The sequence below is a fragment of the Podarcis cretensis genome (assembly GCF_951804945.1).
Source record: "Podarcis cretensis genome assembly, chromosome: 3".
NCBI classification, from domain to species: domain Eukaryota; kingdom Metazoa; phylum Chordata; class Lepidosauria; order Squamata; family Lacertidae; genus Podarcis; species Podarcis cretensis.
Window position 1 is genome coordinate 57,785,884 of NC_137172.1, and position 17,704 is coordinate 57,803,587.

General features: G+C 39.7%; 1 protein-coding gene across 1 annotated transcript in view; it reads right to left on the minus strand.

Annotated features, from left to right (window-relative positions):
* Positions 1-2,118: 2,118 nt before the first annotated feature.
* The window catches only part of MYCT1 (MYC target 1), a 51,655-nt gene continuing 36,069 nt past the window's right edge, over positions 2,119-17,704 (minus strand). Inside the window, exons 2-8 of the mRNA XM_079971580.1 lie at positions 13,818-14,187; positions 12,031-12,151; positions 7,637-7,777; positions 7,251-7,355; positions 5,610-5,747; positions 4,986-5,106; positions 2,119-2,496 (exon numbers count right to left, since the gene is read on the minus strand). Of these exons, the coding sequence (XP_079827706.1) occupies positions 2,488-2,496; positions 4,986-5,106; positions 5,610-5,747; positions 7,251-7,355; positions 7,637-7,777; positions 12,031-12,137 (621 nt within the window). The 5' untranslated portion in view covers positions 12,138-12,151; positions 13,818-14,187 and the 3' untranslated portion in view covers positions 2,119-2,487. The remainder of the gene's footprint in view (positions 2,497-4,985; positions 5,107-5,609; positions 5,748-7,250; positions 7,356-7,636; positions 7,778-12,030; positions 12,152-13,817; positions 14,188-17,704) is intronic.

A 17,704-nucleotide genomic window follows, 5' to 3' on the forward strand; every position in this document is an offset into this window, starting at 1 on the left:
ACCCCCCCCCATTTCTTGTCACATGGCTAATTGGCATTCCTAAGCTATATCCAGTGGGATTGATTAATTTCCTACAGGAAGCAGCAATGGCTTTAAAAGGTTAGAAAAATTCATTGAGAACAGTTACGTTGAAAGCTACTACCCACAATGGCTGTGCTCTGCCTCCACAGTTGGCGGCAGTAATGCTTCCAAATACCAGTTGGTGGAAACCACAGGAGGGGAGAGAGCTCTTGAGCTTCCGTGTTTCCCACAGGCATCTGGTTTGGCCACTGGGATAACAGGATGCTGGACAAGATGGGCCATAGACCTGATCCAGTAGGCTCTTCTTATGTTCTTATGACTGGTGTTTTGTGCTATTTTGCTTTTTTCCCTTTGCTGCATTCATTGTTTTAATTATAGTTTTATTGTATATTTATTTTGAATTAGGAAGTGTTGTTCATATTTGTTAACACTGTGAGCTTCTTTCACATCAGCTTAGTTGTTGGAAAAGCAGCTTTCGCATATTCAATCAAATCAAGTGATTTTCTTTGGAGTATGCCAAGGCAGCTGTTGGATACCTATGAGTTTCTCATACTGTTTTGGAGAACCAAATAGTCTATGTGAGTGCCATTTATTCCACCTCTGCTTTTTGTGGCACCCCTCTTTCGTGATGGCCATATATACGCCATAATTTCACAGAGCAAAATAGGAACACTCCTGTAACACTCCTACAGTTGTTATAGCAGAGATTGTTGCTTGAGATGCCCACTTGCACACCTTCCTCGCTTAACGTGGAGATGGTTGGGGACTCAGCACACAGGGTGACACACACAGGGACCTTGCAGGTGGGGCTTGCATTTGTAGTGCTGCCCCCCATCCACAGCTGCAGAATGAATGTGTACAAGGGAGCTTACAAAACTATGGTAAAGACAAAACTATGGTAAAGTAATACACCACCTGAGGCCACTGTCTCACATTGCCTAATGGTAGCAGCAGCTCTTGTCTAGACCATTCTGTTGTACTGGAGCAGTTCCTGGAACAATTTCAGGCATTGCAGAAGGTCAGTTAATGCAAGGTGTGAGCTTGCTTTGAAAAGTGCTATTCCTTTTACTTTGTATTGACCCCTGTTCTCTTGCTTCGTGAAATAACAGAGTTAGGGTGATGTCTATCACCTGACAACTCCCCAGTTTATTGCAGCACTGAATCAAACCAATGATATTTGCAGTGATAATAAAATGTCTTTATTGTCTGCATATTTCATCGGTTACATTCATTTTGGAAAAAAATAGTAAAGTGTCTCCAGTCCTACATATATATATATATATATATATATATATATATATATATGGAATACTTTCATTGGTAAACATATACAATGTCAAATGCACTTTAATCCTAGCATCCATGATTTTAGCACAAATCAAGGGGAAGCGTTCACCTTTGGCAATTGTGGGATTACATTGATTCTGGTAGCCAAGTAGCTATATCATTAACTGGAAAAAGATACCTATAAATATACAGGATATATATCTGACTTTAGTTTGGTTGGCAATGAAAATAATCTGAATTTGCGCCAATGATACAGTCGCCTATGAAAAAATCCATCCAGTGTTGTGCCCTTTTACTTTAATTGGTAGTCTTTCACAAAGGTTTATCTACATTTGGAGGGGGGCATTTACTAAACCTGGGGGTGGGGAGTTTTAAAAATGTCTCTCATCTGGCTGAGATTCTTTTCAGTGTCCTCAAAATTCCTACAGGTATTTTGCCTTAGGAGACCCCTCCAGATTGTCTGGAATCTTGCTGGCAGGGAGAAGAGGGTTCAATGGCACCTTAGGGGTACATGAAACGCACCTGATAAGTGTTATGAATTGTACTGAAAAATATTTCACCACCACCACTCCTAAATTCCTACCAACATTTTGCTTTAGAAGAGTTCTTCAACATATCCCCCTCCAGTTTCATCTTGGGCAATTCTAAGTATAGTGAAGAAGCAATTTGAATATAGTTAATTCATTTGGAGTCGTGCCATATCCCCATCACTGCACTGAAAAAGTGAGAAAGCTCACTCTCTGCCCATCCAGTTCATGAGTTCAAGATAGTAGTTTAAGTGCTAAGGAGCAATTAATCAGCATACAGTGATTTTGTATATGCAGCCATAAGCAGCAGTTTAATGTACTTTCTGTCCTGTGCGTTGCTTGTCTTTCTTTGAAATGCAGTTATCAAAATAACAGATTTACAGCATAAGAGATCATAGGATTTGTTGTGAGTTAAAACTAGCATACATATGTACAGCTTTAGGTAGATCACTCTAAAGTAATATTTACAGTGTAAACATCCATTTTTATTATATAAGAAACAAAAATATCACAATTTTCACTTCACAATATATCTGTTTTGGTTTAAATACGGAAATCATCTCTTTGAAATACTATGAGAAACTCAAAAAAATAGTTTGATCTCATCTTTAGGATTTTTTTGCAGGGTTTTTTTCTTTTTACGGAGTTGTCTTCAGACATTCTAGGGAGAGAGAAAAATAACACGTACTTTAGAAACTTTAATATAGAAAATGATGGTAACACTTATTAAAAGATTGTACAGTAATCCTGAATTTTTAAAAAGTTCTCAATGCATATGCTAGAAATGGGTCTGAGTGACTCACTCAGTCTTTTGCCTACTTACCTGGAAGTAAGTCCCATTGAATTCTTTGGGACTTACTTTTGAGTAGATGTATAGGATTGCACTATAGGTAAAGAAATCAAATGAACCATGATTGCTATTGCAATGCTTCTGATGGTATACAACTGATGTAACAGTCTCCCACTTCGTGACACTTATTCTGAGCCCTCAGAGCATTCCCTTCTCTTGAAGAACAGAGCTGTGTGTGCTCTATGCTCCTCAAGCTAGCAGGCCACCCACAGGTGTAGCAAAAAAGCTATCACATCATCATTGCTGAAGTACAAGTCAACTGGTGGAATGGGTGGGAACAGGAGGGCAGTTTTGTCTTTCAGCTCAGGCAGCAAAATGTCTGGGGCAGGTGTGGCTCAGGTGGCAGCCATATGCAAACACAGGCACTGTACCCACTTAGGTCAGTGTATAGGATAAAAACCTTCTAAATGTGACTTCCACTTTGTCAGCGCCAAGACTCTAGCTGGAACTGGACCTTAATAGGTGGATATTCACCTACTGATGGTCTGTGGCAGCTGCAGACAGCATTTGGTTTTCTAGATATTGCTGAACTACAATTCCCATCATCCCTGGCCATTGACCATGCTTGCTGGGGCTGATGGGAGTTGTAGTTCCGCAACATCAGGTGGGCTAAATATTCCCTACTGCTGGCCTACAGAATCGGTTGTATGATCTGGAGATGGAAGTGAAGCCAGGGCAAGGGCTTGGGCTAAGTCTTGGAAAGCAACGTATTGAAGATGCTTGTCCATTGCCTGGTTAAGGACAGAAGGCCAAACTTCTAGTATTTCTATCAGGGCTATTCAATCCAGGGGCCTCATATTCTCTGCCAGCATCACTAATGGTTGCACTTACTTTCAGGAAAGATCTGGAGCCAGAGACAAGGCTCTCTCTTCCAATGCTGTGGGCTTTGTATAAGAGGTGATAAACCTGTGGCACCTCCAGATGTTGCTAATTCCAACTCCCACCAGCACCAATGGTCAGGGATGAAAGGGCTTGTAGTCTGACATCATCTGGTGGGCCACAGCTTTCCCATCCCTGATTGTTCAACAGTGGCTCGTGTTGTTGGGCTGTTAGCCAGTAGACAACAATAAACTTGTACAAATGCAGTCCTCCTTGGGAAAATGTCATGGTAAATCAAATCATCCTCATGGCATGGCCAATAATGTCATTTAACTGCCCAAATAGGAGCTGCAATAAGATATAGGGGCTTGTCTTTAAGCATCTCAATGGCAAAATAAGATAAGAATGATAAGATGCATCATTTCCTCTAATAGCAAACCCAGATGGTTGAGTGCCCAATAGGATTGGAGCCAAAGTAGAAACAAGAGAGAAGTAGCAGGATGCTTAGAGTTATGCAGAAGAACAAAGGAGTGGGGGTTATTTCTTTTAAACAAAAAACAAAGGGGGCAAAACCCCAAAGTACAGTCTAGTGAGACTGAGCACACTTAGTGGCATCCTGAAATGGACGACTCCTGTTGATGGGTGGGGATGCATGGTTTAAATAAATGCATAATTTCTCTCAAGTTATGTTTCACAGGACTCCTTCAGAAAAAAACTTCACTTCAGTAAATTCAAACTCTAATAAGTGTAAAAATCATTTTATGTTTGACACTGATTGCATGCCATCTACCCATATTATCCTCGGTACTCACTGATATAAGAAGTCAACGTCCTTCCCACAGTGCCTCTTTTGACCCACTTAGGCTGCAATCTTACCCATGTCTACACAGAAATAACTTCCTTTGAATTCAATGGGGCTGTCTCCCAGGTAACTTGTGCTCGTACTGCAGCCTTAGTAAATAGCAACCCACAGTGTGAGTGTCGCTAATATGAATATAAACCAGACTTCTGGCCAAGAATCTTTTTATGCTTACCCACTAACTAGATGGTCAGATTCAGAAGCGACTTAGATTTCAACTAATCAGAAGGCCATGAAAGGTATGAGAAAAGGTGTGGGTGGACTTATTTTTGTTTTAATTAAAAGAGATGCCAGTGTAGTTATCCTCAGAGACACAGTACTATTCACCCTAATTAAACAAGTCAGTTTGGGTTTCATGCCTTAGCACACACAATCTGAGAAAACCCAAGTGAGCCAGGTGAATTAACACTATCAAACCACTCATTTTCATTAGAAATACTTCACAGATAATATCGTTATTTAATCCATGCAATTATCTTCCTGTGATGTGATTCCCACAAAAATGTCATATGGGAGTCATGTCATTAAGAGCAATTTTCTGGAAAACCCTGGTGGCACATATGAACTATGCACATAATAAACGTAAGATGGTTACTCTGGTTGGGAAGATGTTCAGACTTACCAATGGGAGGTGATTCAGAAGCTCAAGGTCATCTACAGTGACATCATCATAGTTTTCGGAGAAGGCAGGGTCAAGCAATTCCGTTTCATCCCGAAGGCTGGCTGGGTTTAGCTCTTCCTGACTGTGGCAGAGCAGAAGCTTAGATTTAGTTTAATTTACTTCTTCTTGGAATTCATCTTAGAAACTTTCTCCTTTGTTGCATTTTATTGCATCATTAGCCTTTATTAAAATGATTCAACCTGTCTAGCTTTATTATACAAAACAATGTATAGCACTTTTATAGAAATCAGTTTACCTCAAGGCATAATGCTGAACGTTTTAGTTAATAATTATGTAATTGCTGCTTGAGAACAAGCGGGTTAGTTCTCACATTCTTAGTTAAATCATGCCTTCTATAGAAAGCATGGAAAAATATGGCTGGATCGTGATGCCCTTTCTTTCTGTACACAATCTTTGTTCTTTCAAGCTATTTTTGTTATAAATTGTCCTCAGAAGAAAGCCGCTGTGATACAACGTCGCTTGCACTTTTCTATATGTTAAAAGGAAGATTGCGTTAATAGCTCGTCACTGCTGGAGACTTCTAAAAAAAAAACCACCTGTCTTTTGTGCACTCTTTCTTCCTACCTTCTTTTCCCAGTTAAAACAGAGTTCAAATATTTCTTCACAGCCATCTGCTTTCGAAAGCGACTGTAGTTGTCAGTAAAGACAGCATCTGAATGGCGTTTGACTGGCGGTGTCTGTTCATCAAGGGGAGTGTTATTTCTTGAACATAAAAAAGACTTGCAATTAATACAGGAGCCAATCAAAATGCAAGAATTTCAAAACCCACAGGTTGTATTTCTTGAAAGCTAAGTAATCAATGGAAAGTCTATTCTCACTTTTCTTTTACTACATTAATACAATGACCTCATTTCTTGACCATGTTCTTAATTCAGGTGTGGGGAACCTTTGCCGAACTACAAATCCCACCAGCCCCATGGTTAATATTTAGAGGGCCAAAGGTTCCCTTCACTGGTCTTAAAATGTCTGTGGAAGATTGCTATTCTATATGCCCTTACCTGGGAGCAAGCCCCACTGGACTCAATGGGTTTTACTTCTAAGTAGGCATATATAGAATTGCATTGTAACTGTCTCTTACAGTTGTTTTCATCTATTGTTTGCTCAGAATAGACCAACTGAAATCAATGGGCCAAAGTTAGCCATGGCCATTAATAATAATAATAATAATAATAATAATAATAATAATAATAATTTATTATTTGTACCCTGCCCATCTGGCTGGGTTTCCCCAGCCACTCTGGGTGGCTTCCATAGAAACCAAAAATACACTAAAATAATTATAATGGATTACTCTGAGTAAAACTTAGTTGACTAAACCAAATTTACTCTGGAAAGAATTCAAATCTGGTGGTAATAAATATTGAAAAGACACCTTTGAGTTCTGTCCTGCACTGTTAAGCATGCTTGAAAACCCCACTGAAATCAGTGCAAAATAAGCATGGATCTCTCATTGATTTCAAGCAAAACAAGCAGTGACAAATGCTTGGTGGATAAAATACAGCATAATATGAAATGGAGTTGCCTTTATACTTTTGACTGTCAGTAGCTCTCCCAGCTAGCAGCCTCTTTGCTACCTGTCAAGGATGCTTTAGCTGAGATTCCTGCATTGGACTAGATGACCCTTGGGATCCCTTCCAACTCTAGGATTCTTTGACTCTTCAACAGGAGATATCAGGAACTGAACAGGGATGCTATGCAAGCAAAGCTAAGACTACATCCCTCCCACCATCTTTGGCATACTGCTTGTACCAGTTATGGATAAGCTTGCTCCAATTATGGATATCCAACTTTAAAAACTTGGCTTTCAGATTTCACTTTCAGAACACTGGAGACACTGAGGGTGGCCTGCTAGCAGTGACCAGAGGAGAAATGAGTGCTGGAAGGAGCACAGAGAGAAGAAACATCATGGTGCAACTGCAGCACCACAACCAGATGACTTCATCTGCCCCATGTCTCTCCCATGTCTCTCCCACACCAATCTCTACAGCCACAGCAGGCACTGTAACTCTCCAGCCGTTCAGCTTCACCCCCAAAGTAGCACTCCTCCATTTTCTCCCAAGATAGATGCCAACAAAATACAAACACATGATGATTGTATGATCAATGTTTGAATTCAAACATAGTGGAATGTGGGTATTTAAGAGGAATGTAGGGGAAACCAGCTGAGTCTGGGAGGAATAGTTACTGGGAGGAATAGTTACTAACCCAACTCTTTTTCCTATAAGCGATTCCAAATATTTTCTCGCCGAAATTTGACCCAAAAGTTTGCTGTAGCCACTTGTGAAGAGTCCATCAGCATGTCTTGTGTTCCTGCAATTGAAAGACCTACAGTAAAAAGCTGTGACCTACATTCTCAAGATTGTATATAGTTTCATATTTACAGCTAATGTACAGACAACCATATAGCTACTGCAGCTAAAGATATGTGGATCCTTACAGTTCCAAACGCATAATTCTAGTAATGCAAACATAGCTTAAAGGTCATGAAAGAGGGAGAGAGGTCAGAAAGCCTCAGTGAAATTACAAGCAGTGCAGTATTCAGATTTGCAATGATTATTAGATTTTTTTTTTAAAAAAAAAAAATGCCTTACCTATCCATAGCTCTGTACACATCATAATAGAACTTGTCATTCTCAGGTAGTGTAGTTTGCAAAATGTCAGCCTCAGATTTTAATGAACCTTGAGAATGATCAGATTCACTTGCCCCATCAAATGGCATTCTGTTTCCTAATCTAGTGAAGAAGAGGAAAAGAAAACAATGTTTGAAGATGCTAGAGAATTCTTACAACCGCCTCCCAGGTTAAGATTGACTATTACTATAAGATGCCTATAGTAAGCAATTCATAAATGAAATCATTATTGTCATTCATTATGACAATGAAGAATATTAGTCACAATTGCAGATATTTTAAAACTGTGTCCATATCATGCAGATGTCCCTACTCTTTCAATTATTTCAGTACAGACTTCATAATGAACAGTTAGTTATACATGCAGAATGATTTCATTATGTGCTGATAAGATAATACAGAAAACATGGTCCTGCCAATGGGAGAGATTTAGGTACACTGAGCTCTCCCATTCAAATCAAGGGGACTTCAAAGTAGTTAACTTCAGTTGATCACAATCATAGTAAATGACCTAAGGGAGTTTCAGTGCAAAAAGGAGATTTTTATAGTGCAATCCTATTCATGTCTGCTGAGAAGTAAGTCCTATTGACCACAAATGGACCAACTCCCAGGTGCATGTTTATAGCATTGCAGCTTCGGTCTGTAATTTAACCTATTGTATAAATGCATGCACATGGCAGTCCCTGTGGTGTTATATTGATAAGCCTCCAACATGATGATGGGAGCAGGACAAGGGAAATTAGAACACTATGCAAAAGTCAAATTGCCATGGTTTAAGTATGGTGACCAGGTATAAAAGAGGACAGGATTCCTACACCATTAACAGTTGTGTAGAGGAGGAAATTCTAGCACATTCCTGCCAAATTTCCCTCTTCTAAACTATTAAAAGTGTCGAAGTTCTGTCCTCCATTTCACCTGACCACCCTGTTATCAAGCTCCAACAATGTTATACAATTGAAGAAACTCCATTTCTTCAAAGGATCTTACAGAGCCCCCAAAGGCTTTCCGTAAGTAAAAGAATGTTTCCTTGTACGAATACACAAATGTAAACGAGAAGTCTCCTCAGTTTGCTGATGCTGTTCTTCATAAAATCAAACCCCCAGCCAGCAGTCTCTTTAGATAATTTACCTGACAAGTTTGGGGAACCTTCAAACATCACTGAATTGTGTCTGAATTGGCCAAACATTTGGCTTCCCAGGGCTGATTTGACAACTGTAGTCAATAGATAATCTCAAATGAATGATAATCTCAAACTACAAATCAATAAAACATTTAAATTGTAATAGATGTTTCGAAACAATGGTTGGACAAAGTGATTCATAGCATGCCAACTATTAACCACAGGGTAATCACACTGAACTATTCAGGACTGAATATGTGACCCAATCGGATATATACAGGAAGTAAGAAAAAACTAAGATCAGAAAGACTGTTGTTTGAATATCTGCTAACATTTTTCAGTGAAACTGACAACCACCTCTGGCTTGAGATGACTAGTTCCATATTCCTTCCTGCTTCTATCTTTTCATTTCAAGTATCTGTATACCACTTTTTATCAGAATCGATCATAAAGCAGTTTACAAAGGAAATTAAACACCAAAATTAAATAATACTGTATATAAAGCAGATAAATCAAGACCCATTCAACTCAGTCCCCACCAAAATTCCTCAGTCAACCACCACCTTGACACATTCACCCTCCCTCACTCTCAACAATCACCCTTCCCAATAACCAGCGTAAATTCTAAAACTAATATGTGATGTGACTAAAGGAAGAGAGCGTCCTAGTTCTGATATGATGTTGAAAGTCATGTTTCTGCTAAAAAAAAATTGAGTTGGGGGACATTTAATGCTCACTTAAAATCTACAATGGGATCTTGAAGCTCCTGGGGGTTGGTAAGAGGTGGAAATAACCCCCAGCACTTGTTTTCCCAAATTTTCTCAGAAAAGGCTTTAATAAAAGCCATATTTCTCCTAAGGATTCTTCAACATAAAATTCTTTCTGAGGTAAGATCCATGGACAATACTGAGTGCTACTTATAGCAAACATATAATCCATGATGCCCACTTTAAGATTCTTCCAGCCCTTTGATTCTAGAACTGCTTCAGTTCTGAATTTTCCAATGTGTTGAATACATAGACATGCTATTAAGTCCTTTGTAATGACAGTTTTGCATTGATTTGACATCTGAGCTTACGATTATGTTCTATAAGATGTCTGTTTCAAGCACAGGGTTGAGAAAAATATTTTAAGTCCTATATGAGAAACCGATGGTCTTTCATAAGTTATTGGACTCAAAATTTTTATCAGCCCAGGTCAGCATAGGCAGAGGTCAGGCATGATGCGAGTTGTAGTTGAATACCATCCGGGGAGCAACAGGTTTCCCACCCCTGAGTAATATGTTCCTTTTATCACAGACTAAATACCAAGATAGTTGTGATGGAAAATCACTTGCTGAATATTACCTATGTTTCACTTCAACCTGGCTGTCTCTTTGTATGGAATTCCATTCTGTCAGTCCTAATCATGATCTAATGGTAAACACAAGAATATCTGGATCCTCTTTTGAAAGACCCAAATTGTTTCTGACAAACTAGTGCCGTTCTCAAAAGCACAATTCAACAAGAACGCCTTTCATCTTGCCGTGCCCCTTCTGTGCCTATTAACAAGCTATTAGAGCATAAATGTGGTTCTGAAGCTGGACATTTAGTTGGCTGGCATTCACTGCTAATGACCGCTAAACTAGGCTAGACCCTAGACTGTTGAGTGCTAATACTCAAGCAGCTCATGATAACCGCCATTAAGAGTATGAATGCAACCAATAATTGTGGACATGTTGATCTGGATTTATATTCTTCTTCCATATAATAGTCCATATTAAACATTTGTAGTAATGGAAGCTGAACTAAAGCTAGAGGTTTTATGTTTCCTGGCAGAAGAGCAGTCAGGAGGCTTAGGACGGACTTTGCTTGATATACACAAGGTCTTCTTGTCTGTTATAAAACAAAGTTTTATTTGGGCTCTCTGTTTTACTGTTAGATATTTAGTTGAGAGTATGTAGGTTGGGGTGCTGGATCTGCCAGTGTGATCCCACCCCACTTATAGGTGAGTTTATTATATTGTATGAGTTTATTATATTGTACTCTTAAGTGCTTTTGAACGAAGACAGAATGGATTAATCTTCTAGTTAGTTTCTAAAGATTCTCCTGTTGTGGCTGGAATATGTAGATAGTGTTCAGGCAACATGCCTCTTGGTTTTATTTACTAAACATTTTTCTCTGAGTTTTAATATGTAACCGGGCAGTAAACATGTGTGGTTTTAAGAATACAGTATCCATGTCTATGTCAAATGCTTATTAAAGAGCTATCTTTTATCCCTGGGACAGATTGCTTTGAAATACACCTGACTGTTTTTCCTCTGTCCCCACTTCTTGCTGTGTGTGTGTGTATACCTGCATCCTTTCATAAGGAGAGGACCCTTGGAAGCTAAAAGTCAGGCCCTTGAGGAGGAGGAGGAGGAGGAGGAGGAGGAGGAGGAGGAGGAGGAGGATTATGATTATTTACTGTATCACAGCCACTCTGGGCATGGATACACACCAAGCTTACAACAGCAATTTCAACACAGTAATAACTAATGCTGAAATTCTGATGAAACAACCTTCTCTAACATGGGGCTTTCCAGATGTTTCAGACTCCATCAGCCCCAGCCGGCATGGCCAGTGGTCAGGGAGGATGGGAGCTGTAGTCCAAGAACATCTGGAGAGCTCTATGTTGGAGAAGGCTGTGATAAAAGGATGGAATGGAAGTAAAGCAGATAAAGCAAATGGTAAAGAGAGCCATCGTATTTTCACTCTTTGGCTAGGTATTACAAGGTTGCAGATGCACTTCCATTGCATGCAAGGAATCTCAATGATTTTTCAAGGGCACTGAACTGAATAATTTGATGAACATTTTGGACTAACATCTATCAAAGTTACTGCCAAGTAAATATGTCCTCATTTCTTCCTGTCCATTCGTATTGAACTAGTTAGCTATTTCTAGCCTCTTACGCATGAAACAGTGAGAGTCAGTAACAAAAGGCATAAAAGCATACATGAAATATCCAGTCAAGCTATGCCCAAAGTTAAGTTTTCAAAAAAGTGCTCAGTTTCCTTTTGGCTAGTCCAAGTAAAATGATATTGCAAATTTTCCTAAGCACATTCAGGTTGGCCATTGCAAGGTAGGCAGCATTAGAGCATTTCAAACTGGAGGGTTTGGGGGGGGGGGTTTGTTACAGTTTTGTGACATCTGCATCTCCTGTTGGATTTGCAAATCATGCTGTTCTCTAGGTAGGCTTAGCTGGAACAACCCTTACCTCATAGCAGAGTATGTTCCCAGAGGAGGTAAAGCGAGTGCTTGAGTGCAGAGAACATAGAGGAGAGCAAAGGAGAGGAGAAGCTGGGGGCCACTTCCATGTTCCATCTCTGTGGACCTGCCTGGACAAAGATAATTTTAAAAAATGTTAACCTCTTGTTGGCAATGCCCAAATTTTGCATAAACAAAAAGACATGGCAAAGGGTGGCCTAATAAAATGAAATTGGTAATTCTGAATAGGCAAAGGAAGACCACTGTAGGGCACATTTCAAAATATTAAAAAATTATATTAATTTAAAATATTATTAATTGGGCAAAATCATTTGGATTTCTGGTGTTAAGGAATTGTCCTTGAACAAGAAGATTGAGAGAGGCAAATAAGTTTCTTATGACAGATTCCTTGTGAGATAAGTAATGTGCAGTTGGTAGCAAAGGCATGGATGATTCTTGTATGAATGAGAAGATGAATCACAACAACCATTCGTTGCAGGGGGTTGGACTAGATGACCATCTAGGTCTACAGTTCTATGATTCTTTGCTGCCTTGACGGATCAACTTCTTCATGCATTAAAAGTGCTTATTTTGGTGAGATACACAGTATAAGTTACCTAGAAGCTTTCAGCGAAGCTTAACTTAAAAAAAAGTCAGAGGGTTGACATGCAAGCCGGCAGAGAGAGAAGGAGATAGGTACACAGACTGACAGAAGAAATCACCTTGTTAATAGTATATTGGGGTCAAAATGTTAATTTAAATCAGTTTGATTTTCATAGTGATTTTCCTGTGTCTGGTATTAAAATATGACCACATAACTTTGATATTTCTGCCACCTGACTTACTTTCTTATTGAGCCTAAATGTATTTTACTGTTTTAACAACTGAAAATGCACCATGTATATAATTCAGCATATAAAATCATACAATTTATGAAATGTACAGAGCAAGCATTTTTACTCATAAGTAAGTCCCACTTTGCTCAATCAGAGTCACTGCCAGATAACTGTGCGCAGGACCGCAGCTGAAGACAAAAAGTGCAGTTCCTCTTTACAGCTTTGAATCAAGATAGTAAATAAATGCTCTTTGCAACCCAGGAGCAGTTACTCGGCGATACCATTGAAATACACTGGGAACAGGTCCAGAACTTCCACTTTAAGGGCTTTGGAACTAGAGACAAGGCACTAATGAGCTGGAAAGGGATTTCACATGGATGTAACAATAATTCATTCATTCTCATGCAAAGGCATCTCTTTTCATTGTTTTACAGTAGCAACTGCACACAGAAGTGCCCCCCCCCCCCGTGTGGCAGGGGGGAGCCTCATTCCCTCCATCAGATACCAAGAATGTTGCTAAGAATAAAATCCATGTGAAATGCCAACGAAATTGAAGGGGACAATTTCAGAGGAAAGGTCATGTGCAACACAATTCACACTCTAGAAATCTGCATATGGGAGAAGAAGAAGCAGAAAGAGAAACAAAATTATGATAATAAAATAGAAAAAGAGTAGTGAGCAGGGACTCCCATAAGCATAACAGCCGGAAGTAAGATCAAAAGCTGGAGCAGATCTGAAATACTGATTATTTTTCCTGAGGCCAAAGGAAACAACTTCAGTTATCTGGGAGATTAATCAGTAAAGGCATCAAAAGAATAATTGTCTCTCGACCAGATTTGGTTGCAGTCTGTGCATAGAAACTTTTTAGCCATATTTCTTTTGCAACAAACAAACATTAGTATTTCTCTGAACTGAAATCTACCAGCACCAAAAAAGGGAAACTCCTAAAACTTTTACTTACAAAGCCGGAAGAGGAACCTCAAAGGCGGATGACACTAGGAGCTTTCCGAAGTGCTGAATTCCCTCGGCAGCTCCTTGGCCGTTCCACAAGTTTCTTCCTCAGGTGCTGAGCAGGAATGTGCCAAGGAAAGTGTCTGTCCGTTTCTGCTCCCTCTAACTGCCGGTCTGAAGTTTCAGCAGCTCTCCTTCCTGGGCGAATGCCTCTCTCCCCCTTCAGTGCACTCTGTGCAGCCTTTCAAGCAGCCTCATCTTATAGGGTTTATATACACAGGACCACTTTTCCGCTTCAAAAAGAGCAATCACGTTACGTTGGAGACGTCACACTCCCAAGGGGATGAATGGAAATGTCTGTGATTGTTTTGTCCAGGATGCTGTGAGACAAAGGAAGTTCATATTTAATTCATGGGAAGCCCACCCCCCGCCTCCTCTCTGTTTAAATTGATTTATTGCTATATTGATGAATGACTTAACATGAGTAACACTGGACTGGGCAAAGAATGCAGCTTTTAAGACACAAATCCTGCTTTCAGGAAGATGGGACTTATAAAGCAGAAACCCAGAGCATTAAGTCATAGTTACCCATAGTGGGTCTCTTCTCTCCCCAATTCTTTTAATTTCAAGGAAATTGCCAAGCCAGAGCTCCCTGACATGTCTTTGGAAGATGAGCAAGAAATATCAGAAGATCCTGATATCAATTTCAAGACATACGACTTTGACTTCTAAATTCTCAAATCAAAGAACAACTAAGTTTCTGTACTGTGTATGTTTGATTTTAACATATTGACATCAGGCTATACTAAAGGTTATTTTCATATTACACAGAGAGCAAACCTAAGTGCTTTGCTTAGTAGAATTTCCTATATTTCTACACTGGAGCAGATAATACCTAGGATGTTCCTTTTTAATATTTTCCTTTTTATTTATTCCTATTTCTTCACTCTGCCAGATATCCTTTCTTTTCAAAGACAGACTACTCTCTCTCTCATTTTACCCAACGTGTTTGCCCATTCCAGCAATCCCAGCTAATAAAGCATTAGTCAAAACTTGTACCCATAAACTAAACCAAATAATGGCTGACATTTAACTCTCTAGTTTGTTTGTATCACTGATTCCCCAGAATTAGCTGGTTAAACATTATTTATTGTAAAGGGAATGACACATAGAACATGAGGCCAATTCTTGGTGCTGAAAAAGAGAAACAACTCGTAAAGTGAAAAATTCCCCCCAGATAGACCTGTTAGGTTTCAATGAAATTCCCAGCCTTGGACTCAAAAAATGTTACTTCATCTGAGTGACGGCTCAACAGAGCCACACCTCAGATCCTCTTCCAAAGGCTGTGGCTTGTAACATATGAAATATAAGCATAATTGAAAGATATATGTTCAGAAGGACAATTTCCCAGCAGACATGTAGAGAACAGACTATCTGTCCTAGAGGTTTGTCCTCACCAGGAGTGCCAACTTGGCCCTACTACTGTGAGTGCTTGGGGCTGTGGGTGCCATGCAGCATGCCTGGCCCTGGCATCAAAATTTGTGGATGCCCAGCCCCTTCATGGGGAATTTGTGGGTGCTCAGGCACCCAGGGCCCCAGGCAGTTGTCACCTATGGCCCCCACCCATAAATTTTTAACATTTCCTACAGCTAGGTTTATGCCTTCCAAGTTGCTCACCATTTGCACAGCGAAAGAAACAGTTTCTGTAATTGCAAATTTTATACTCACCCCCCAGGTTTGCTTTCATTACTTTGGTAGAACTGTTGTTTTAATTTTATTTCTCTCAGTATGCAAGCTGGCCAGGCATCACAGGTCTCTGACCAAGTACAAAGTGCTTTTTCTCAACCATTCAGTAGCCACGGTCACCCCAATAATATATTAGCTTTGCATTAATATATTTTCATTTTATAATATTATGTATATAATTTCATATCAGTATGTTCATTTTATGTTGGCCACTTTGTATGTTGTTTTTGGAAGAGGTTTACGCCAGGCTCTGAGTTTTATGCATTGCATTTGCATATTTTATCACATTTGGTAAACCATCCAGAGGACTTCAGTTGATGGGTGCTCTTGAAATGGGAAATTAGTAAATAGGTGATGATAAACAACTGTTTAAGGATCAGGACTATGGGATCAGAGGGAATGGCTTTCATTCTGTAGTGCCTAAAACCCATTTTTCTTGACTGCTTAAGCTAATGGGAGTTGGAGTCCAATAACATCTGCTGCTTCTTCTGCTTCTTCTTCTTCTTCTTCTTCTTCTTCTTCTTCTTCTTCTTCTTCCCTATACCCGAAAGTCTCAAGGAGGTTCGCATAAAAAGATCACAGTATACAAAATTAAAATTAATACAATAACCCAATTTTAGGTTGAAGTGTTTATTAAGCTGTGACGCACAGATCTTACGTCACTTGAAAATGCAGTATTAGGAGATATGCAGAAAAAGTAAAGTATTCAAGGGCCAAAACTAATATGTACATTCCAGGAGCCTTCAGTGCAGTGGGGCAGGGGATTGAAGTTTCCAATTCATAAGCAGCAAGGTTGTGGCTCTGAAGACACACCAGCAGGAGCACCTATGCAGCCCCAGCCTTGCCAGGGCCACCCTCCCCCACAGTCTTGGTAAGCGGCAGCGATGCCACTGTCAGGTGGATGCCTCTGAAACCCCAAACCACCACATTGACCACTCCTGCTGCATTCTCTGTCTTTATATTCCCACCACATTTTGTAGGCTTACACAGGATTTATGCATTAAGCATAGGCAACAGGTTTCTTCTGCAAAGGATGTGGCTACATAGGTTTGTTCTGCAAAGAATATTTTGTACAAAGAGAGGCGGAGTGCATTGGAGGGCTCTGGCAAGGCAAGGTTTGATGGTGGGACGAAGTCAAAGCACAGACTGCCGAAGCACTTTGTGTGCCTTGGCAATCCAGACATTTTTAAACAGCTGCAGACATGTGCCTTTAAAAAGTTTTTTTTTTTTTACAGACTTTGATTATAGCAGTCTAATAGCACAGACCAAGTGGCTAGGAAAGAGCAAATACCAGACTAGGTGCTTTAACAAGGCAGAGGAGTAGCAACTATAATTCCAGTCCAAAACAAGCAACCAAGACTCAAGAGTCCAAGATTAGGTGCTTTTAGAGGGGATGTTAGCCAAATGGGCTTGGCTGCATAGTCTCATCTCTCCATCTGAGTCCTTGTCCTCCAAAGTCTCCCACTCCTGCTCTGAATCCGAGGCTCAGTGGGGACAATGAGAGGCATATAAATAGCATAAAGTTTCAAAAAGTAAAGATAGCCATGTTGACCTGTAAGAAATAATCCAAAATTCATATTAGGGCAATAACTTTATTGGGCCAACCAAAATATCACTATCTGCATGTTAAACTTCCCAGTAATTTTAATCAGGCTAGATGGTATACAATGGAAGGATCAAATGTGGGAAGAGGTAGAAGACATTCAAATGAGGCTCTGTTAGCTGTTTTGTAGGTTTAAGGCTGTGCCAAGGGTTGGATAATCCTAAGAGTTTGTCCGCAGGCATTTTTCTTTTAATGTTTCTTATGTAACACCCATCCAAAGGGCAGGAAAGTGGAAAGATTGCAGTAAACAACCATCACTTGGTCAGTTGTGGATTATGCACAAGGCATGATCCAGCCAAAATTAAAGTTCCATTGGTTCCATAGAACATTTGAGCATTAATAGAAACAATGTTTAATTTCCACTGAATGGAGCTGTTTCTTCTCACTCTTAAACCAAGCTAATTTCTCCTGATCTTTATCCAGAGATTTCCAAATCATAACCCATCTGCTCATGAGCAAATGCCACTGAAATTTAAGATGACTTGCTCAAAAGTAAATCACATAAGACTCATAGCCCCCAAACCCAATAAATGTGGAAGATATTACCA